The sequence below is a fragment of the Malus sylvestris genome, chromosome 3 (genome assembly GCF_916048215.2).
Source record: "Malus sylvestris chromosome 3, drMalSylv7.2, whole genome shotgun sequence".
Taxonomy (NCBI): Eukaryota; Viridiplantae; Streptophyta; class Magnoliopsida; order Rosales; family Rosaceae; genus Malus; species Malus sylvestris.
This window is the reverse complement of record NC_062262.1, coordinates 21,395,335-21,419,679: the sequence shown is the minus strand read 5'-3', so window position 1 is coordinate 21,419,679 and position 24,345 is coordinate 21,395,335. Positions and strand designations below refer to the sequence as shown.

At 35.3% G+C, this 24,345-nt stretch overlaps 2 protein-coding genes across 5 annotated transcripts; one reads left to right on the top strand and one right to left on the bottom strand.

Moving 5' to 3' along the window:
- The first annotated feature begins 11,476 nt into the window (after nt 1–11,476).
- LOC126615200 (hydroxyproline O-arabinosyltransferase NOD3-like) lies at nt 11,477–15,616 on the top strand. 4 transcript variants are annotated; one of them, XM_050282976.1, is made up of 10 exons: nt 11,477–11,706; nt 11,808–11,848; nt 12,222–12,690; nt 13,316–13,383; nt 13,479–13,680; nt 14,142–14,239; nt 14,328–14,397; nt 14,480–14,551; nt 14,713–14,826; nt 15,255–15,616. In XM_050282976.1, exons 3-10 carry the CDS (start codon nt 12,295–12,297, stop codon nt 15,312–15,314), a joined length of 1,080 nt encoding a protein of 359 aa, XP_050138933.1. In that variant the 5' UTR covers nt 11,477–11,706; nt 11,808–11,848; nt 12,222–12,294; the 3' UTR covers nt 15,315–15,616. The 4 variants fall into 4 exon arrangements, with proteins under 4 accessions (XP_050138933.1, XP_050138931.1, XP_050138934.1 ...); XM_050282974.1 differs by having other exon boundaries at nt 11,936–12,690; XM_050282977.1 differs by lacking the exon at nt 11,808–11,848 and having other exon boundaries at nt 12,231–12,690.
- Nucleotides 15,617–15,942: 326 nt separating this feature from the next.
- LOC126615199 (non-specific phospholipase C2-like) lies at nt 15,943–23,877 on the bottom strand. The gene is made up of 4 exons (XM_050282973.1): nt 23,248–23,877; nt 21,137–21,741; nt 16,520–16,699; nt 15,943–16,397 (listed from the first exon to the last, which is right to left on the bottom strand). The coding sequence occupies exons 1-4, from the start codon at nt 23,718–23,720 to the stop codon at nt 16,087–16,089; spliced, it is 1,569 nt and encodes a 522-aa protein (XP_050138930.1). The 5' UTR covers nt 23,721–23,877; the 3' UTR covers nt 15,943–16,086.
- Between the last annotated feature and the right edge of the window lie 468 nt (nt 23,878–24,345).

The following is a 24,345-nucleotide window of genomic DNA, read 5'->3' as shown; positions in this document are numbered from 1 at the left end:
CAGAAAATTTAGGTTTTAATCCAAAAATAAATTTTCTGCTCCAACCTTTCTAGCCTAAATTTTTTAGCCCAAGGTTATTAAAGAATAAGTCTGGGCTTTTTTTATTTTTTTATTTTTTTTTATAAATTATGTACACTATCCTAATTTGATTTTATGACCTAAAAATATTTAAAATATGATAAATATTGAAAAATCACTAAATTTGGGTGAATTTTGAGTTAAATATTTTTTTTAATTATTTTAGCCGTTAGAATAAAATTTGGGTTGTTAGATCTTTTTTTTTATACCATTGGATTTGATCATATTAGATATCAGTTGTTGGATTCAATAAAATTATACATATAAAACAAAAATATTAACTAAATTAAATGTGAACCATTGGATAACCAATGGCCCGTTTGAATTTCAGTCATTGATCACCCAAAAGAGTCGTTGGCTCACTTTTCTTGGCCGACATTTACTCGACACACCCACGTGGGTGGGGCTGCCCTTTATAACAATGACAAATGCTGGAGCAATGCTGGAGCGCATCCTTCATGTGGTGCGAGTGGTTTTAGGCGCTAGCCATCCAACTCCCTCTCTTCCACTCTCACATGTGGGCTCCATCACTAACCTTGGCATAATCTTGGCCTAAATCTGACTCTTTTTTTTTTTAGTTTTAAGTCTTAACCCCATTTTAGAACAAGGGTTGGAATGACATTGGGGTGGGGGGAATAGAAGGGAAAATTTAGAACTTGGGAATATAAGGGAAAATTTAAAACTTACTCTAAGGGTTGGAGTTGGTCTTAGGGCTAGTTTGGAATTGCTGTGCTTTTTAAAAATGCATCTTAATTACTAAAAAAATATGGAACATCAAATGTGTTTGATAAAACAAAAAAGTAGTTTTTTTTAAAGACTGCTGTCATTGACAATAGAAAAGCGTAGAAAAGCAGAAGCAGTTCTGTCATGATTAAAATTTAAAAAAATGCTTTTTTTCTTTCAAAGTATAGTAATCAGTGCCATGGAATGAAATTTTCAAATAGCAAGTATACCCCCACATATTTTACAAAATTACAATCATTGCCCCTACATTATTCTCTTTGACAATTACTGTATCACATTATATACCATGTTCTTTTTAATCATTTAACATATTCACAACCACTTATATAAAAGTTTACCAAACACTTAGACACTATTTTTTTTTTTTTTTTTGTTAAAAGCACTTTTACAAAAAATTTAAAAAAAAATTATTTACCAAACACTCAACTGTTGGAAATGTGCCTTAAAACCAATCATATGATGATACTTTACGGACATTTCACATGTTAAACTAATATAGTTTAATTTAAAAGGCAAAGATTATTGTTTGAAGCCGTCTCATATAAATGTTATACGCTTAAACGATAAGTCCAAGGAATATGTAATTGGGAGAAAGCGATCTAAAGAAGTTAGATTCATGAGACCATTCTCTTTCATATACATATCCTAAACGTTCCTGATCATAGGATTGCTAATTGGGCATTAACAGTCCGTTAAGATCAGTACGTGCTATGTCTTCTCTTAGGGAGAGTGACTAGTCTCGAGTCATTAGTGTGACTGACACCAAGACAAGTACATAGGTGCTCAATAGAGAATGAGTTCACTGAACGCGATCAATAAAGAGTTCTCATACTCATGTCACATGAGAACTCATGGTTGGGATAATGCAAAGTAGTCCTTTGACCTGAGGCATCATAGTTGTCTTGTGGTTAGGTCCTTGATCTTTGACTATGTCAAAGTCACTCCATCCGAAGGTGTCCACGACATAGTTGGGGTTAAGCCACTTAGCCATAGAGGCAAGTGAATGCGCAACAAGGGATCTCTAACCTTCAAACTGTTTGAGGGAAAATACTCTATGATATGATTAAGCATCTCTGGCCAGAGTATGAATGAGATTTAGGAAGTCGTTCTAAATCACATTCAAGGTAATCATATAAATAAATGAATCACATTGGATAGTAGACATGAATAAACTATCAATCCAAACAATGTGGTCAAGAGTATTGTATTAGAGAAAGACTGTATTGCATTGTTATCCTAAACTGAATAGGTTATCCACCTCTTCTGATTAGCTTGGGTAACCATGACATACTGCTAAGTGTCACTCATGGTTTGTGGAAGCCCTAAACGTGTATAATCACTAAAGGGAGAATTGAAAGTAAGTTTCAATTCACAATTGATTTGAAAGTAAGTTTCAATTCACAATTGATTTGAAAGAGTTCTAATCGCCCACTGCCTCGCTAAAAGAAACCTAATGGATCGTACACCATGTAAGGTAGAGATTGAAGAAACAACGGAGATGAGTAAGGAAAATTAAATGGTTTAATTGTTTATTGCAAGAATTGATTAATATGTTAATTAATCAAATGAATAAGTTCGTTTTAAACTTTGAGTTAGTTTTGGGCCTTAGAGCCCAAATTTGGCTTCGAAACGTCAAGCCCATTAGCTTAAGTTGTATGACAACTTAACAAACAAAATTCAAGAAGCCCAAAATAGCCCAAAGGCTTGGGAAAACAGGCCATATAGAGAGGGGTAGTGAACTTGGCTTAATTGCAAGTTTGCCACTCCATTATGAGGTGGTATAAAGGCAACTTTATAGCCATTTCATCCTTAGGGTTTCTTTTGGAGAAAAGATGAGAACACAAGCTCCCTTTTCTCTCTAAGAGGCCGGCCACCCTAGAGGATTTTAGCTAGCAATCTTACTTCCTCTAGTTCACTCATCTCTTCTTCAAGTCCTTCCTTGGTGTAGAGACTTAGAGGTTCTCAACTTTGGGAACTTGGAGAATCCTTTCAACCATCTTCATCCAAGAAATCCATGGAGCTAAGAAGCATGGAATGAAGGTCCTCTCCTTGGGTGATTAGCCTTTGCTTATGCAAAGAGGAATCAACCAAGGTATAAAATTTCTCAACTCACTTTGTTTTTGAGTTGAGTCTTGGTTCACATAACTACTAGGCTTTGAATTTCATGGGTAATGTTTTGTTTTGAGTGCATACAAGCATGATTCCGCCTTTAATTGTTAATTGCATGCCATAGATGGTTCTCAAATGAACATGTTTCTCACAAAATTTCCTTCAAGTGGTATCAAGAGCCTAGGTCTAGTAGTTGGTGAATCCTTTTGGGTTTTGTATTTTCATAGTTTATGATTTGAATGTTGTAATTGTTACAAGCTTTATTCTTGCTTCTTTGAATGTAAATTTTGTTAGAAAATTTGCCATCTCAAATGTTGTAGATGTAATTCATATGAGCATGAATTTTGGAGCTAAAATTTGGTGTCATATTTTTGGGGAAATTCGGCCAAACCCAAAGGGTGGATTTTTGGGTTCATGTTTGTCTTGTTAAAAGTGTTTTAAAGTGACATTAGGAACCCCTAAGTACCCTAGTATGGTAATATGTTTTTTCCCTTAAGTTTGAGAGTTTTTGGGGTGTCTTTGGGTGAAAAATGTTCATGGAGCTGTTATGGGTTTTCATGGATGTTCTTCATTGTTCTTGTTATGTTCTAACCAAGAACAAAAATGTTTAGTGTTTTGATTCAAAGTGTTTGATGTTTTTCATAAAGTTTTGTTTATGGTGGTTGGTGTGACTTTATTGTAATAAATGGTATGACATGATTTGTCCTTTTTCAATCAACATCATACCAATCACTTACACCTTTTCCTTATTTCAATGAACTATGTTTTATGGAAATTACTTTTTCAAACTTACCCATCACCTTTCACTTTTGTTGAAAAATTCAAAAGTTTTATGACACCATCTCTCATCCAAAACCGGCCACCCTATTAAATAGGGTACTTTTGGAGCTTTTATGCAATTACATAAAGTTTTGATACTTTTGTGTATTTGTACTTTGACCCGAAAGTTTACGTTTTTACGTAAAAGCCCAAAATCACTAAAGGACAATTTGTTTTGCTCCTTTAATGAAGTTTTTGCATTTGTTGAAATTTTTGGGTTCTAGTTGTAATTACATGAAGTAGTAGACTTTTGTGTTTTTACAAAGGGACCTCAAAAGTTTATGTTTTGCAATATAGCCCAATGGTTGAGGTTATTGCTATTCGGGCCAAATTAGTTGAGAACAAAATAGTTTTGTATCTTTAAATGAGAATTGGATTTTCATTTCATTTAGCTTCATTTAAATCAATTCTATGGAAACAAAAACCAAATGAAAATGTTGCATTCAAGTTTAATTAGTTAAAGTGTTAATTAATTAAAGAAGGGGTGATTATGAACCTAGGCCTACGATAATTGAGCTATGTGAAAGGCCGTCTCAAATTTGTTTGAACCATGGGAATGTGTAGATTAGATTTTGGTTGTAATTTGATATGATCAAATATTGTAAAATAGCATAAGCTCTTCTTTACTTTAAAGTAATTTGTTTTGATCAAATGTTGTAAAAGAGCGTAAGCTCTTCTTTACTTTGAAGTACTTTTTTCTTGCTTTATTTGATATGCATGAAAATGAAGTAGAGGGTCCAATTCCCAATAAGGAAACACGCCTTAATGTGATTAAACGCGTAACTAAAATCAATCACCATCCCTAGACCGAGATTCAACACTAGGCTTGTGTTGGATCGAATCAAAGGTTCATAGTTATCCTAAGGCCCTAAGGCAACTATATAGTCCATCAATGAATGCAAACCTTATGTTAGTAGTACCATACACTCTTGCTTTAAAAACCGTTTTACAAGCATAATGGGAGTATCATATACAACTAAATCAATCATATGGACCAATAGTTGTAATAGGACCAATTTGTTTTAATAAGATTAAAATGCATGCTTATATGTGATGAGACCTAAAAACCCTCAACTAAACCATTATTAAGTTGATAAGCGTGAGAGTGTTTTGAACACTCTTTCGTTGCCTTCCACCGTGGTAGGCTCCGATCGTTTGTGACTCATACACCGACTTCACCCTATCATGGGGGAGTACAAAGTGCGTGCTTACACTCAGGAGGAGTTCTATATGCATACATATGTTGTGAAGGTAGGCAACGAGAATGATCAACATCATATGATTGTGAGGTTGTTCTTGAACCCCTACTTGAACTTGCATGGTGGGAATGACTTAACTAAGTGCAATGGAGCCAACATCATATCATTGTGAGGCTTCATTCTCTAGAGGCCAAATAAGATGGGTACTTGCAAGAGATGCAAATGAGTAAGCGTACTCTCTCATTATTATTGATGCTAGCCAACATCATATCATTATGAGGTGGGCTTGGTAATGATGAGTCTCTCATACCCTACTAAGAGTTTCCTCCAAAACTCTTGAATTCCGATGAGGGATATGGAATTTGCCAAAAATAGTGGGTGGTGCTATTTGATTTAAAGACCCGGATTAAATGGCTTAAAATCAATCAATTTATATTCGTTATATATTTATTTACCAATATATTTGCAAACGCTATCCAAAACTTGATAAAGAAAAAGCCGAAAGCTTTAGTTTCGGGACTTGGTACTACAATCCCATAGATTGTCTTTAATGGCTTGTATATGTACCTAAGTAGTCTCATCCTCGCAATCTTCCTATTGATAATGGATCATTAGAAGAACATGTTAGATAAGTCTATCATAAAGAGGACAACACTTTTAATGTCATAATTCTTCAATTACAAATTGTTGTATGAAGAAGTAAGAGTTGCTTTGAACAACCCTTAGTTAACGCAAACATTAGTGCTCGTTTCTTTGTTACATGAATAAGGAACTTGAGAAGTAAGCACAAGGGCATGGACACTTTATGTGCCATGATTCTTCACTTACAAATTGTTGTATGAAGAAATGAGAGTTGCCTTGAACAACTCTTGAAAGTTTGCAATTGTGTTTAGAACATAATGGTTGGTTGACAAAAATAGTCCATCAACATGGACTTATGATGATTTTGAATCATTGAGTGTTGAAGTGTTAAACCACTTATAGAGATGGAAACTAGGGAATGACTTCACTTTCATGTCCCTATCCAAATGGTTCACTAAGTTTATTGTAAACTATATAGTGAACAATAACCACACGCTCTCCAAATTGTTTAATGTATATAACACAATTGAAATCAGTTTCAAGAGAGATAGTGGGAGTTTAGGGACCATGACTATTGTAGTCAAAGGAGAAGTCAAATGAAGAAGGCGAAATAACTCCAAGGGAACAAACTTTCTTTATAAAAGGATGGACATTGGAAGGGGTATTTACAAGAAATGTCTTGCAAGTGTCAAGAACACATCTTTCGAAGGTGTTGTAAATTGTTCTTGAATAGTTCAAAACAGTTGGTTCTTCTACTTGAATGCTTGAATCCGTATTAGTAACTATGTTTTACAATCGTTGTAAAAGTGCGGCTAATAAGAAGAAGAAGATTAATGAGAGAAAAGAAAGTACTTCACATTCGGAACGTGAATCAAATGTAGATCTCTACGAAAGCAGGTAGTACTTACTTCCTCATATGAACTACCAAAGAAAATGGAACAACAAAGATTGTCTTTGCATTCCAATTTGAATAAAGGAACTTGATTCTGTATGAGAAATGGATGAATGTTTTGTATGACAAAACATTGTTCAATGATTAGATTATTGTAATCTAATTGATTATCTCTATAGTAGAGATGATATGGTAGTGTTAACTGTTTATAATATAACGATGCTTAAAACCCAAAAGGTTGCAAGGTAGTGACTAATCCCAACTGAGTTGTGATACCTCTAAAACATAAATTACGAGTTGGACATGGATGCTTTGGATCATTAGATCAGGATCCAATGCCTTCTTGTTAAAATTGTATAGAGGCAAAATGTATGAATCTTTATTCTTTTGGAAAGGAAGAAAGAATCACAAAGTTGTTGAGGTTAATTCACTTAGATGTTAGTGGCACTTGTCCACAACATAATACTACTCATGTTGTATGACATTCATCGAAGATCGCTCTCGGTTGGACTATCGTTTATTTTGAATAAACACAAGTCCGAATACTTTGCAAAAGGTTTCAAAGAATTCAAGAATGTAAGTTGATGAATAAGACGTCTAAAGTATTTACCTCCTTAGATTTGATCCAAGGAAAGGTAACACTTTAGAACAGTTTCCTTGAAAGATATCAAGGAAAGAAGCATCATAAGATAATGGATTTCTCCATTAAGAGAAGAACGAACTTGAATAAGATTTAGTTTGTTGGATGTTATCAATTACCCATATATAGGATATATACTTCTAAGACAATATGATTGTCAATTAGAAGATCTTCCAAAATTTTCATGACTCCATAGGATGTAGTTGGAAAAAAAGATAAGTCTTAATCGTGTTAAGATTTGGGGTTGTGTGCTAATAAGCAATATTTGTTTGAGAATTATCTTGTGGATATCCTTAAATTAACCTTTCCATATCACTTCTATAAACCAACTAACAAATGTTGTTTTGTTGGGTAGTTCATTGTAATCTTACAATATGATTTGCCTAACGCAAATGAACGAGAGATAGAACTCAAAGAATGGGTTCTTTGAGAGACAAGATAATCAACAAATATAACAACCTAGTTCCTACACCACAAGTTCCAAGGTAGTCGAGAATGATTTATAAATCGTCTCAGTTGAATGGTTTGAACTTTATGACTATGTCATAGAGTTACACCTCTTAATTCGAAAGAAATAAGAATGAAAATCCTTATGACTACATTGAGTGTACATACGACATATACTCAAGAAAATGGTAAAGTACCATTTGACCCGAAATAGTGAAACCTTTAATAGCTAATTGGTAGCTTAAGGTAACTGCAATCAAAGAGACTGGTTGACTTGGAAGAAACCATCTTTGGCGTAGTCTTGGTTTCAATTAATTCAAAGATTGCTAGCTACAACTAAATGATGATTCAATGTTTGGACATAATATGGGTTTCCGAAACCATTATTAAGATAGTCTTGATAATTTATGTCTAAAACTATGAATCACAAGACATGTAAGTTGTAGAGATCTATCCATCATGAATCTTAGCAAACTAGTGGGAGCTATAAGAGTCTTATGAGAGAAAGATCAAATCGTTTGATTTCTCATAAAGATGTAAATGAATCTTTTGTTTACTAGGTTTACAAAAGATTAGTGGGAGTCAATCATGTTCCTAAATTTGAATATATACATATATGATATATTAATTTTGGAAATAAAAAGAATACTTTTTCGTTAAAGTTATGATTTTAAACATTCTATAACGATAGAATGTATATGGGAGACATAGTCTATAAACATGGGATGGAAATCTATAATGATAGATTTCATGATATAATTGGATTATATTAAGCATTAATGATAGACAAAAGATGCTAGGAAGTTTCTCATATGATGATAAACTTCAATCAGAAGAACAACTCTAGTGAGACTAGGAGGTAGCTCTTCTTAAAGGAAACGTACCCTTTGACTTCCAAAGAAATAATGTATAAATAGAATCCTTTATGTATACGCAAAAAGGTGATTTATGTATTTCATATTGTATGAAAAACGTTGATATGAGTTGTACCAAGATCGGTACAAGACGATATCAATGCAAGCCCAGGATCAAAACCATGGCAACTGTCAAGTGAATCCTTAAGTATTTGAGAAATAATAAAGGATGGATTCCTCAAGAATGAGGAAGAATTAGAGTAACGTAATGGAAGCGTAAATGTATTAGATTATGAATCTAATCCATCATTGGATGTTTCTTCATTATGAATAAAGAGATAATCAAATATCTCTTTATTATGACTAAAGAGATATTTGGATGGAAACATTAAAAGTAATGACTTTAGTGTGTTCCATTGTGAATGCAAAATATATTGCCATATAGAAGCTTACAACAATGTTGTTTGGATGAGAAAGCTCATTCATGAACTCTCTATTCGGTTCTAACCAGAAAGTGTCTCTAGTTTACCGACACTATGACACTAATGAGGCACTAGCTCAAGCCAGTGAATCAAGGTCTCATCATGGTCCGAACTCAAATGAAAGACTAAACCACATGATTAAGAATCATGTATAATGGTGACGTCATTATTCTCAAGGTTGCTTCTATGGATAACATATAGATATCCATTGTCTAGGCCTACTACTCAGCCATTTTTTGAAATGACTACAGAAGAGGTATCATCATTGATGACCAAGCTGATTGGTTCTAATGCAAGTGGGAGATTGTTGGAAATGTGCCCTAAAACCAATCATATGATGATACTTTATGGACATTTCACATGTTAAACTAATATAGTTTAATTTAAAGGGCAAAGATTATTGTTTGAAGCCGTCTCATATAAATGTTATACGCTTAAATGATAAGTCCAAGGAATATGTAATTGGGAGAATGCGATCTAAAGAAGTTAGATTCATGAGACCATTCTTTTTCGTATACATATCCTAAACGTTCCTGGTCATAGGATTGCCAATTAGGCATTGACAGTCCGTTAAGATCAGTACGTATTAATTCCTCTCTTAGGGAGAGTGACTAGTCTCGAGTCATTGGTGTGTGTGACACCAAGACAAGTACGTAGGTGCTCAATAGAGAATGAGTTCACTGAACGCGATCAACAAGGAGTTCTCATACTCATGTCACATGAGAACTCATGGTTGGGATAATGCAAAGTAGTCCTTTGACCTGAGGCATCATAGTTGTCTTGTGGTTAGATCCTTGATCTTTGACTATGTCAAAGTCACTCCATCCGAAGATGTCCACGACATAATTGGGGTTAAGCCACTTAGCCATGGACAAGTGAATGCGCAACAAGGGATCTCTAACCTTCAAACAGTTTGAAGGAGAATACTCTATGATATGATTAAGAATCTTTGTCCAGAGTATGAATGAGATTTAGGAAGTCGTTCCAAATCACATTCAAGGTAATCATATAAGTAAATGAATCACATTGGATAGTAGACATGAATAAACTATCAAACCAAACAATGTGGTCAAGAGTATTGTATTAGAGAAAAACCGTATTGCATTGTAATCCTAAACTGAATAGGTTTTCCACCTCTTCTGATTAGCTTGGGTAACCATGACATACTGCTAGGTGTCACTCATGGTTTGTGGAAGCCCTAAACGTGTATAATCACTAAAGGGAGAATTGAAAGTAAGTTTCAATTCACAATCGATTTGAAAGAGTTCTAATCACCCACTGCCTCGCTAAAAGGAACCTAATAGATCGTACACCGTGTAAGGTAGAGAATGAAGAAACAACGGAGATGAGTAAGGACAATTAAATGGTTTAATTGTTTATGGCAAGAATTAATTAATATGTTAATTAATCAAACGAATAAGTTTGTTTTAAACCTTGAGTTAGTTTTAGGCCTTAAAGCCCAAATTTGGCTTCGAATCGTCAAGCCCATTAGCTTAAGTTGTATGACAACTGAACAAACAAAATTCAAGAAGCCCAAAACAGCCCAAAGGCTTGGGAAAACAGGCCATATAGAGAGGGGTAGTGAACTTGGCTTAATTGCAAGTTTGCCACTCCATTATGAGGTGGTATAAAAGCAACTTTATAGCCATTTCATCCTTAGGGTTTCTTTTGGAGAAAAGATGAGAACACAAGCTCCCTTTTCTCTCTAAGAGGCCGGCCACCCTAGAGGATTTTAGCTAGCAATCTTACTTCCTCTAGGTCACTCATCTCTTCTTCAAGTCATTTCTTGGTGTGGAGACTTAGAGGTTCTCAACTTTGGAAACTTGGAGAATCCTTTCAACCATCTTCATCCAAGAAATCCATGGAGCTAAGAAGCAAGGAATGAAGGCCCTCTCCTTGGGTGATTAGCCTTTGCTTATGCAAAGAGGAATCAACAAAGGTATAAAATTTATCAACTCACTTTGTTCTTGAGTTGAGTCTTGGTTCACATAACTACTAGGCTTTGAATTTCATGGGTAATGTTTTGTTTTGAGTGCATACAAGCATGATTCCACCTTTAATTGTTAATTGCATGCCATAGATGTTGCTCAAATGAACATGTTTCTCACAAAATTTCCTTCATCAACAACATTGCAACTATTTATTATCACGGTACAACGGAAACAATTATTTTCTTTAAAAAAGCACAACAATACCAAGCTAGTTCTTAGTACTATGGTATAGTAGTACTCATTTTCACTTGTAAGTGAGAGGTCTTAGATTCGATTCTCGTCAAAGACGAAATCAAACCACATTATTATGGCTGACCCAGTGTGAAGCTTAACTCACTCCCTAATTCTTTTAGTGCAGATACTATCATTTATTTAAAAGAAAAAAGGTATACTATTTGAATTTTAGAGTGTTAAGTGAGACTCAAATTGAGTTTCAAGAAGCATTATCGTAAATAAAACTAAAAAAACAAAAAATTCTATGATATTACGAAGTATTCTATATTTTTAACTTTTAACCGTTAAATTTTAATTTTTGTCAAACATCTAGCAGTTACAAAATCAAGAGTTCGATACTAGGGACCATCGTAGAAAGAAAATCCCCAAAAAAACAACAAAGGATGGTTCAGTATCCTACTTTTGAAATGGGTCTTTATACAGACAGATTCAGTATCCGACTTTTCAGACCTCCCAGTCCCAAGTGCTGAGTTATGTCAGAAAAACCAATCCAAAAAAAGCTCCGAGTTTTATAGGTGGCGTTGAAAAAAAAACCTCCGAGTCGCTACTCTTTCATTTTCCAAGTCCCTCAGAAGAGAAGAGAAGAGAAGGGAAACCTTCATCTGTTAGAAACTCCCAACCTGCAATTTTAACAGGTCAATTGCTCTTTCCTTTCATAATCTTGCTCTTTTAAGTTGTTTCTTCGGTTATAAACTGTTTCCAGTTATCCTGCTTTATTTGCTTTCTCTCTCTGTAGATCTGCGTGTCCAGTTCACATTCCTCTGAATTGTAGCTCAAGTATGAATTTTCCCTTTTTGTTTTTGTTGCTCTGATTGTTTGATTTATTGGAAACTTTCCAACTTCTTGTTTGTTTTGTTTTTCTAGTTTTGGACTTAATATTTATGCTCGTTGGATTGCTTGGTGGCTGTGCTGCTCTTCGAACATCAAACCCGATGCATTGACTTGTTATTGTCTCTCTTGTAAATTGTAATCGTAATGCAGAAATGCCGGTTGCTTGTTTTTGGGTTTATGCTTGATTCAGTAGAACTTTGGGAAAGGATATTGTTTATTGTTTAATGGGTTTATTGTAATAAGAGTGGCTTTTTTATATCGTTGTAATTGAGCTCAGAAGTGGAGGAATCGATGGGATTAATGGGTTTGTTTTAAAAAGATTTTGTAGGTAAGTAATGAGTTGTGTTCTACATTGGGGATTTAAAGTCTGCATTTTGGATTGAGGCGGAAGAATGATTGGGAGAAAAAGCATGGGACGTGCATCGCCAGTACTTTTGGTGCTTTTAGCACTTGGTTTTTTCTTTGCAACTTATAATTTGTTAACCATTATAATACACAACAAGGCCTCCTACTCGGGCATTTTGGGGGAAGACCGGTTGGAAGATCCTGTGATTCAGCGGCCCTCGAAGGCGGAGAATCCAAAATTTCATGTTGTTGTTACAGCCACTGATGCTCCGTATAGCCAGTGGCAGTGTCGGATCATGTATTACTGGTACAACAAGGTAAAAGATATGCCTGGATCAGATATGGGAAAGTTCACTCGAGTTTTGCATTCTGGAAATGCTGACAATTTGACGGAGGAGATTCCAACAGTTGTGGTTGATCCTCTTCCGGAGGGCTTGGATCGGGTGAGAATATTTTTTGCCACTTTGTCTCAGTTCTCTCTCTCTCTACTTGCTATTTAGTTGCCATTCTTTCTAAGTTGTAATCTTCTTCTGTGCTTATGCTGTTTGTATAACGTTTCAACTTATTTCATGAGCTAGTTCATTAAGGCATTATTGGTACAGGTTGTTTCATCGCAAGTATTTAACATAATGAACAAAACTAGTTGGGCAGAAATTTGATATTGAGAAAATCACATGTTAGAAATGTCCCTACATATTGTTAGTTATAGAAGAGCCATTTATCATTCCATTTTATGAGAGAGGGCTCCTATGTATGGAGAATGCAATGTATGTTGCTGGAGATTACTTGAACCATCAAATCCCAGCATATTTGTCAAATGGGTCTCTTCCTATATTGTTTCAGTAAATCGTAAATGCAACTATTTTGTTTTTAATTGGAAGATTTATGCTTTCCTAACCACAATGTTTAATCTCTGTAGGGACTTAGCAACTAACATATTTAAAGAATTTATTCCTTATTTTTAGTGTCCCTGAGAAGATTAAAGAACTTAATGTCTGTAGTGACTTAGCAACTAATGTTTAATCTCTGCTACCAATTATTCAGACTTCAATTCAATGTTGTATCCAGGGCTATATTGTCCTAAACAGACCATGGGCTTTTGTGCAATGGCTGGAGAAAGCAACAATCGAGGAAGAGTAAGGGCTTTTTTCTCTATCCTTCCCGTTTGAAGTTCTTGTAAAATTTTCTTCACTATGAATCAGAAAACTGGTGTCTGTCATGATCAATGCAGATACATTCTAATGGCTGAACCTGACCACATATTTGTAAATCCTTTGCCAAACTTAGCACGTGGAAACAATCCAGCAGGGTATCCATTTTTCTACATTAAACCAACCGAAAATGAGAAAATAATTAGAAAGTTTTATCCTGTGGAAAAAGGCCCTGTGACTGATGTTGATCCAATTGGCAATTCTCCTGTAATCATAAAGAAGGTAAAATAACGTAGTGTTAATATAGCTTTCAGTTTACGTGGTTATGGATTCTGAAACATTTATTGTCATATAGTGTGGTAGTGTGCTGGTGCATGCCAGTTTGTAAATGATTTATCATTTCCTCAACGTAGCTCTGGCTGTCCTGCAATCAGGCAGACCATTTTACTTTTGCTACAAGGCATAATTCTGAAAATAATTTGGAAAATCAATGATATCCATCAGATTGGCAATTTACCTTTGAATCATAAAGAAAATATTTTATCACTAATGTGGTTTATGAATTGTTATGATTTTAAATGATGGAACATTATTTATTATGTATAGATCGCTCTGCTGCATGTCTATACTTGTATTTATATCATCTCTGCGTCGTATTTATAGTTGTGCCATCAGGCTGACAGTTTCACATTCACTACAAACCGTACTTTTGAAATGCATGCTCACTTGGTTATCTATTTCAGTCCCTGCTGGAGGAAATCGCTCCCACATGGGTGAATGTGTCTTTGAAAATGAAAGATGACCTAGAGACTGATAAGGCTTTTGGATGGGTGCTTGAGATGTGAGTACTAAGCTTGAATTATAAGTTAGTTTTGGTCTGATGTGTTGTTTTTTATCTGATGTTGGTGTCATTTCTTTGCTGCACTAAGGTATGCATATGCTGTGGCATCTGCATTGCATGGTGTGCGGCATATTCTTCGTGAAGACTTTATGTTGCAGGTTTGAATGATTACTCTTTTTTATTTTGTATGTATTAGTTATCCTTTTCTTCTAAGTAATTTGATTTTGTCCAATCATGCAGCCTCCATGGGATTTGAAAGTTGGGAAGAGGTTCATCATCCATTATACTTACGGATGCGACTATAATTTAAAAGTATCCCTCTTTCTCTATCTCTCTCTTTTTTTTTATTTTTTTTTTATTTTTTTAATGGATGGAACTGCAACTATTTCACTGTCGACCCTTTTGCATGTATTTTTACGATTGTTTCCTTAGTATTTATTTGTTTCTGAAAGAGTTTTTCTGTCAACATTTAGGGAGACCTGACTTATGGTAAGATTGGAGAATGGCGTTTTGACAAGAGAGCATATCTCAGTGGTCCTCCACCAAGAAACCTCTCTTTGCCCCCTCCAGGAGTTCCTGAAAGTGTGGTAAGTCTATTACTAATATGTTCAAAGGGCCTGTTTGAGAATATGTTTGCGGGATCTGGTGTGGTTGGTTAATGCTGTTATTAATTGGCAAGAAAGAAAAATTTAAACGAATATTTTGTCGGTTTAGTGCGTGCATTATTTGGCTGAATTAAATCTAAGGCATAATATTGTCGTCTGCTTTCATGCACTTTAACTTTTCTGCATTCTTTAGAAAGAAAATATACTGCTAGGGTAAAATCAGGCCAATGGAATTACTAATTAGCGAAAATAAAGGGAGAAGTCGTGCACCATGTATGGGATTTTCCATATGAAATAATGTTTGTTTATCATTCTGATAACTGGAGTCCACATGCTTGTTATGTCATGAGATGATACGATATGAGTCATTCATCATTCAATCATCCAGTTAATAAATGTTTCGTATGCAGGTAAGGCTCGTGAAAATGGTTAACGAGGCTACTGCAAACATTCCTGGTTGGTACAGCTAAACCAGTGGTTGAGATGAAAAGTAAGATATAAGCCCATCAGTTCTTCTCTTGCTTACTGATATTTTAAACGCTGTCAGCTTGTCACCGTTGGGGAGGTTCTGTCGATACAAATTTATGTAACAAAAGAATATTTATAGTTAGATAAGGAATGTTTTTGGTGAGTAAAGAATGATCTTTTGTTGTTGATGCACATTGACAGAAGGCCATCAAGGCTAATTAATTCTTTTGTATACCATACATTCTCATGTTACAAATTTTTGCACTTTGACCTCACAATAAGATTTTGGATTGCGGTTTGTCTTCCCGGGATGTTTACGAGTTAACAGTTTAAGGTGTTTTCTGTTGAATCTTTATGCCTTTTTATTGTCCTATAAACTAAATACTAGGGTTGGGATTGATTAAAAGCGTCTTGCCAGACATATAATGGGCGATAGGCAGAGTGAAGCTCGAGTAAGAACGGTATCAGATGCCGAATATTTTGCAGTTTGATTACTCGGAATTCTTTGAGCGTTATGATCAGCCTTCGCTTCCTAACTTGAGTGCTTAAGAAGGGGCTTAAAGTATACAAAAGAGAGGGAAATTTATCTTCCTGATACAAATATAAGGTTTATGAACTTGGAGATCGAGATGTGAGAAAAAATTCGATGTATAGAACATCATGAAATGCTTCATTAGATTATTTCATTTCATTTCTTTCCTTGGATTTGTATAACTACATAAATATATGACTGCTCTATACATATACACCTCAGGAACCACTGCTAGTAGATTTCTATGGGTGTTCTGGTGAAGTTTTGGATGATCTCGAAGTAAGGGAGGGCCTCATCTGGACAATCTGTTCCTCGTTAACTCCCATTCTTTTAGCATAAAGCCCCGCTTCAAAGAATCGTTTAACTGCATCATCGGCGTATTTCTTCCCATCCTTGACAGTCATCTCCTTCCCCGTCTTTTCTGGGTAACTTGTAAATATGTTCTCTCCTTTCAGAACTGCTGCGAGTTGCATCATCTCCTGTTGAAATTCAGTAAGCTTGGCATCTTCATTAGGCTCACCCTTTCTGATGGCAACTGGCGTCGGTAGTTGCTCTAGTAAAAATTTCAGGCAATTGAGACATACATGTTAGTCAATGCTTTTGCTATGCAGGATTAACGCATCAACATTACAGGTAACCTTCTCCTGTTTTGATAGCTAGTAAAATAACACTAACCTGGGCAGTCAGTTCTGGGTTCTGTCCGCGTTTGGACAATGCTTTCGAAGGTGCCGGCCCATTCATCCCTCTTCGTGAGGAAGGGTGCGGTTAGGTTGAAGATCTTCTTAACTGTTGCTGGAATAGATGAATGTTCAAATTCCGAAGTTGGAGATGGTGATCCATTAGGCCCATGGATGACTGCATTCATCATCGTCAATGCAAACAATAAGCTGTTAAATCATTAGTTTTTATTATTCTAAACATATTCTACTTTGCTAGAAATCAAAGCTTATGAGCATTAGTTCCAACGAAATCAAAGCTTACTAGCAGATGATATTAAGTAACAAATGTTCTCATCAATTAGTAAACTAAGTTTAACGCCACTCCACTTCTGTTAAACTAGCCTGTAATTGTCCCAAAGTTCAACTCATTTTGTACGTACAAAATTTGGATAAACGAGCAAAATAAGGAAATTTATTTAGATTACTGTATCGAGAGTGCGTGTAAAGGTGAAAAATGGTGTGCAGAAGTCACCGTCCTGGGCATACTTTTGCCATCCTTCTTTCTTTCCAAGATATTTAAATTTATCTTACTTTTGTGCCGTGTGCTTGCTTATGTGCCTCTCGCAAGTTAACTAACAATCTCAACAAGGGAGGTGATTTTCACCTCTTTGTTTATTGTCAATTGGATTGAATTAAATCAACCAAAATAAGTGACACGATTAAACATGGGTGTTTGAGGGACTAAATAGGGTGTGTGTATCATTTCTCTCTCAACAAACCTGTTAACTGCCTCACATATATTAGCTGATTAAGGGCTTGTTTGGAAGTGCATTTAAAATAACTAAATGCAATTATGATGAATATGTTTTTTAAATCAATTCTTAGCAAAAATCCAAATGATTCTAGAAAAACACTAAATGTTTCCTGTATGAAGCACATATCTGATGGTTCTTCCAAAAGGCACTTAAAATGCTTTTGGAACTCAAAATTAATTTCACAAAAAACGCCTTCAGATATTTTAAAAACACTTCCAAACGAACTCCAAGTTATCAACAAAAGTACATCGTTGTTGATTGACGATGTAGACAACCCATACAACACATACAATTGTAGGTGCTCTCCTAACTATGCCATGATCCATCTATCCACACATCTTTTAAAAAAAGGCAGTGTGAAATGGACACCAAGTTCTTTGTCAATTGCGTACAATTGGAAGCAATCCAAATAAGATTATGAAACAGATGTACCGACAAAGGGTGGTGGTACCATATGATCGATACTTTTTTTTTAACTTCTACGATTTTTCTTGTGTTACGCGACGACTAATTAATAGGCTGTGAAATCAGTAGCTTAAATATGGATACTCTTGATATAAACAGGATTGGATTGGCTTTAGACTAATTGTGGGGATTAGCGTGGAATCATGGATTGATATGGCGAAAAAGGTTGGTTTAGTATTGCTGTGAAAATAAGTAGTTGTGAAATAAAGTAGCAGAGTGTTTGGTAAATTTTTTTGTAAAAGTGCTTTTGAAAAAAAAAAAAGCAGTATTATAGTGTTTAGTAAACTTTTATGTAAAACAGCTGTGCCTTTGTGAAATGACCAAAAAAGGTATAATATTAGATGTGTCATTAATTTAATTTTCTTAACAAATATACTTAATTCTTAAACATTGAATTATATGTTTAAAATAAAAGCAACTCAGTACCAAACCAGTACTAAATAGTTTAAAATAGGGTAAATTATACTTTACCACCTCATGTTTGAGGTCTATTACAACCTCATACAACATCTTCAAAACATTTCACTTTCATACCTCACGTACTATTTTATTTCAATATAATACATTTGTTACATTTTTCATCCATTGATCTGTTAAGAGCTGACGTGGCTGCCACATTTGTGCCACATGGCAAAAAAAATAATTTTTTTTGCATTAAAAATAGGCATTTTATATTAGCACCCCACAAAATGTTGAATGTACCCCCACATTAAAATTTAATATTAATAACTTATTTACCCTACTATGCAATTACAATTTTGACCTTATTAGGTTTAAAAAAAATAAAAATTTTCTAAATACACCCAAAATCACTTTTAACGTATTATTTATCTACTTCAACTATCAAAACCCCTCCCACCCTCCATTGTTGAATAAAACCCTAAGCAATGAAACTACAAACATGTTGATTGAGAAAAAATATTTTTGACCGGAACATGAAATCGGTATTTCGAAAGCTTTACATGAGGTAAGACTTCATATTTTTCTTTGTTTTAATGATTTTGACGACATCAATAATTATTTAATCTCACTCAATCTAATAATTCAAGAATTAGCACTTATGAATCTCATAATTCAAAAACCATGGCATGCGAACTGATTGTAGATTGAGTCAATGGCATTCATAAGGTGCTTTCTTGCACTATTCTAAGATGTTTTCTTGCAGGTCGACTTGGTTTGACCAAAATATGCACAAGAAAATGGAAACAACATGGTAGCTTTGAAATCATTATTGTTGTTATTGAAAAACGTTCAAATGAACCTAAACATTTTTTTTTCAAATCATTCAATTTCAAATCATTCGGCAAACTAACGTTCAGATGATTTGAAATCATTCGGCAAAATTAAAAATGAGTGTTACAAGATTTGAGAAATGTGGGGGTGTATGTAGAAAATGTAAGGTGTATATTAAGAATGTGGGGTGTGAGGGTATTATGGGGAAGGAAGTGGGGTGTATTAAGATAATTTTTAATTAAAAAAGTAAATGTGTGGTGTATTAAGTATGTGAGGTTTATTTAACAACTTGTGGGGTGCTAATATAATTAGCCATATAATATTTACCCCATTTCATAAAAAATAAAAATAAAAAAAAAAACACCAAACCCATAAATCGTCTTCCCCACCCAGAATCCCATGTCTTCCCCTTCCCCATCCCTAGCCGCATTCACCCAAATTCCTCTCCTCTTTAATCTCATCATCCCCATCATCAAAATTCTCAACATCCTCATCATCAAAATCCAAAATAAATTGGCTCTGATTATCAAACAATTCAAGAGGAACATCGACAAAAAAATGGTTGCATCATTCCTACCTACCATACTCGCACCGCGACCACAACCCACATCCATGCAACTGCTCTGCCCAGATCAGTTCTTGATCTGTTGCAGACTTGAAGCCAAGAAACCTGCCCCTGGAGCCTAAAATATGACGATCCACGAAGCGCCAGAAGAAAAACAACAGAGAAAATAGGGAAAAAAAGGAAAAGGATACAGAGAGAGACAGAAGAGAGAAACTGTGAGACTATGAAACGTTTTAGAGAGAGAAAGTAGAGAAGAGCGAAGAAGGAACGAGATCTAATCGTAGAGAAAAGCAAACGAAGCTCAAAGCTCGAAGCTCTACCCCTTGTGGTTGTCGATGTTGTAAGCCTAACTCTCTCTAGCTGATTTGCTGTGAGGGAGCCCTAATTGGAGTTTTGTGTGTAAGATTTGGGGGAAAAATTAGGGTTTTGTTAATTTCTGTTTTATTTTGTCGGATATGGGAATAAACCCTAGGATTTTGTGTGAGATTTGGGGGAAAAATTAGGGTTTTGTAGGCTATTAGATGAAGGGAGGGAGAAGAAATGAATGCGGCTGGGGATGGGGAAGGGGAAGACATGGGATTTTGGGTGGGGAAGACGATTTCTGGGTTTGGGTTTTTTTTTTTTTTTTTGAAATAGGATAAATTTTATAATATTTTTAATGCATAAATTTTTTTTTTGCCACGTGGCACAAATATGGCAGCCATGTCAGCTCTTAACGGATTATTAGATGGAAAATGTAACGGATGTATTATATTGAAATAAAATAGTACATGAGGTATGAAAGTGAAATATTTTGAAAATGTTCTATGAGGTTGTAGATAAAGTGTAATTTACCCTTTAAAATAAGCCCACCTAGGATAATCAACCAGGGCCCCACGTTTGGTCCATGGAAAAAAAATAAATAAAAAAATAAAAAAACATCCCCATTATGTATAGTGTTAATGCTATTTTCTAACTAAGGTTATCAACCAAGCAATCATTTTATATATTCTCTCCCAATCAAGACGAACCTATGCTAACATCATGGCATACAACTTCAAGTATATAGATCAACCTTATTTTAGGTAGTGGTGACGTAATTACTTAGTATTATGGTCTAGAATTTTCTTCTTCACTTTGTGATTGAGATCTTAGATTCAGTTCTCGCCAAAAGGCGAATTCGAATTAAATTATTATAGCTAGCATCGTAAAACTTACAGTCTCTAGTGTAGATAATATCGTATGTATTAAAAAAAACAAGGTAACGGTGACGTATGGTGGGCTAATGTGTTAGGGTAAGGTTTATGATAGGTATAGGTTTCAATTCCGTCCAAGTGTAATCCAAGAAGAAAAACACTTCAGATACTAAAAAGGCTCACTTTTTTTGAGCAATTTCATGTGTTGATATTTTGAACTATTTTATTGATTATCTTTCTTATTAATGGGAACTCTATATGCGTACTCGCCAGCCTCCAAACTTTAGAATAATATGAACATAGAAAAAGGGAGAGAATCATATGTCAATAATTTAATTAGCTGAAAATTTTGAAATTAATTAAGGAGCATTAGTACTCACCTGTACCCTTCTCTATCCATGGTGAGACCATGATCGTTGGAACCCTAACTCCCAAACGGTTGAACTGAAACAAGAAAGGCTCCGGCCCCACGATCCCGTCTGGGCTGGGGACCCCACGAACCGGCGTAGGGACGTGGTCATAGAAACCGCCATGTTCATCATACGTGATGATCATCAGCGTGTTGTTCCACTGAGGGCTTGCTCTCAGTGTCTCATACACCTCCTTCACAAACATCTGCCCGTGGTACACGTCATGGGAGGGATGATCATCATTTGCTGGTGCACTCTTGACATCGAAGTACCTCTGTTCTATGACGGTGTACCCGTGCAGTTTCCCTTCCTTTGCATGGCTCTTGAAGGTGTCGTACAAATGGAACTTACCTATGTACTTGAGCTTCCTCAGGTTCCTATAGAACAATGTCGATGGGATGTTTTGGTAGTATATTCCAAAGGATATTCCGGCGTCGTCGAGGTTCTCGAAGATGGTTCTTTGAGGGTACCCTTTGGCGAGAAGGGCTGGGATGTTGCTTGTTGCACCAGCTGATGTCCCTGAATGCACGTAGAGCCGATTTGGCTGGGTTGAGGATGGCACTGAGGCGAACCACCTTTACAAAATTCTTAGGTTAATTAATTGCTTGGGACAGCCAACTATAGCATGCTACTTACATTTTTGTATTACATTAGTGGTTACATTAGTGTACTACGTAATATGATAAATAATAAATAAGGTTGATGAGATAAACTCGTTACATCATTTGGCACAACAAAAAACAAATAGTGCACCAATGGAGTGGAATAGGATTTTTTTACCTCCAAATCTCTCTCCCGTTCAGTTCTCTCCTAGTTGGACGATTACGATTAAACCATGTAACATCTGAAGTTGCCTGTTTTTTTTAGGGAGTTTTAACAAAACACTCCCGGTACTATTCATTTTTAATGAAAAACCACATTTTTCCCTTTAACTGTCACTATTCATTATACTTTTAAAAATGACTTTTCGTTAAAAGATAAGTTTTTTTGGACTTTTCATTAAATTTTTTTTAATTTTTTTTTATAGAGAGTAAAAAAGAGGAAAGTAAGAGAAGAGGGGACTGAAGGAGAGGATTAGAGGGGACAAAATCCTACTACCAATTGAGAACCTAAAATCTTCTCTAGCATGACATTTTCGATCAATAAAATGTATGTGGTTAATTGCCTTTGCTAGTTAGAGAATTCCTTTAAAACCCACTGCCTCTCCGTTCAAAGTTAAATTAAAGTAGTAGTCTCTTGTATATTTTTTTTAACAAACAGTATTATTGAACTAAGGAAATTAAGGATGAGAGGTTAAGTTAAGCCTCATAATGATTTAGCAATAATGTGGTTCAAATTCGTTTTTGACAAGAAACATACCTAAGAACCTAAGATTTTTCACTTGTTAGTAAAAGAAATATTACTGTAATACTAAATGACAAATAATAATCTCTTGTATTAAAATAAAAAAAAATAAAAAGATAAAATAGTGAAAACAGCGTGCTCGATCGGATCGATCGGAAGTCATAATCTAAGAAACTACTAGTGCCAACCGCAATTATTGCATGGCAACCTACAAAAGTGGAACAAAATGAATTTGATTGACATTTCAGGACATGTTAGTTGTCTTGTTTTTATCGAAAATGTCATCACTTTACTACCACAGAAATTCATATTCTGGTAACAAAAATAGAATCCTGAATTTCACTGTTCTGGAAATATGAAAAAGTAAAGAAAATGAAAGCATTATCGTGAGGAGATTTTAATCTTAATACTCCTTTAGCTTAAACAATGAGACTAATTTGGTATTGTTGTGATTTAAAAAAAAAAAATTATTATTATATTATGAGGATAAAAAATTGTAAAATAAAGTTGTTAAATATTTGTAAATTTTTTTTTTGTTAAAAGTGTTTTTCTAGAAAAAAAAAAATCAGAGATTTTAATCAAATGAAATTTCGTCTCATCTCTGTTTATTTTTACTTTTAGTCCTCTTTTTATTTATTCAATTTATATATACAAAATAAACATGAGAATGCAAAGAAAACGAAAATGTGAGAAAATCGCTTCCGGGATAAGAAAAGAATTGGTACGTAGTTACCTACCTGTCAAAGACAGCAAATTCAGAAACAAGAGTTTTGTAGACAGCAACCATGTCAGGGTTGAATCCATTCATAACATCCTGAGACAGGGCGGTGGTGTTGTCCATGGAGTAAGCCTGCTGAGCAAAGCCATTCATGGGTGGAGGGTCGGCCGACGTGTTATCCGACCCGAATATCTGCTCTCGGATGGCTTGGAAGGAGTGGCCAGGATCAGGGTCCACATAGTGAGACTCGTTGTTGAAGAAGAAGCGCTTGGAGTTGGGGTCGGTGGTGGAGAGAGGGTTGGCCTCGGAGCCATCCACGCCGTTGATTTCAGGGTTGATTTTCTTCATCCACCCCAGCATGTGGTCGAATGACCTGTTCTCCATCACCATAACAACTATGGTTTTGATGGGATTGGCATGGACTGGACTGTTGAGTCCTATGAGCAGCAGAAGGAGGATTGAAATGGTGGTTGTGGAAGCGGCGGCGGCCATTTCAGAATTATGGATTGGACTGGACCGGATTGGATTTGGTTTGAAGGACTTTATCTCTGTGCTTTGGTGAGTGATGTGATTAAATTAATCACTGTTGCATGGAGAGAGAGAGAGAGAGAGAGAGAGAGAGAGAGAGAGAGAGTTAGAAATGCGAGCCCGTGAGTAGCTGGTTTTATAGGGCAAGTGGTGATGGCAGGGGACGGTGCATTAAATAATTGACTAGATATGAATATATGATTTGAGACCACAAGCTTTTTCGTTTTTCTTGTTTTTTTTTGGGGTCGGGGCACCGGGACAAGATGTCACAGCCTCACTGTTTTTTTCTTTTACATTTTCGCTCCTCCTATTTGAACCATCACGGTTAAAACACGTCCATATTTTATATTGATTTTTATAGTAAGAGAATGACAAAATAAAAGAATGTAAGAGAAGGGGATGGAAGGGGATGAAAAGAAGAGGGAAGAGAATTCTAGTCTGCCTCACAGAGACTTTTAAAGATATTTACTCTTGAGATTTTATCTTTTCCTTTTTCTAATCTAAGGCGTGGTTCGGAGTATATAATTGAATTGAAATGAATGTGATACTATTTTAATGCATGCTAATGAATGAAAAGTTAATCAACTTA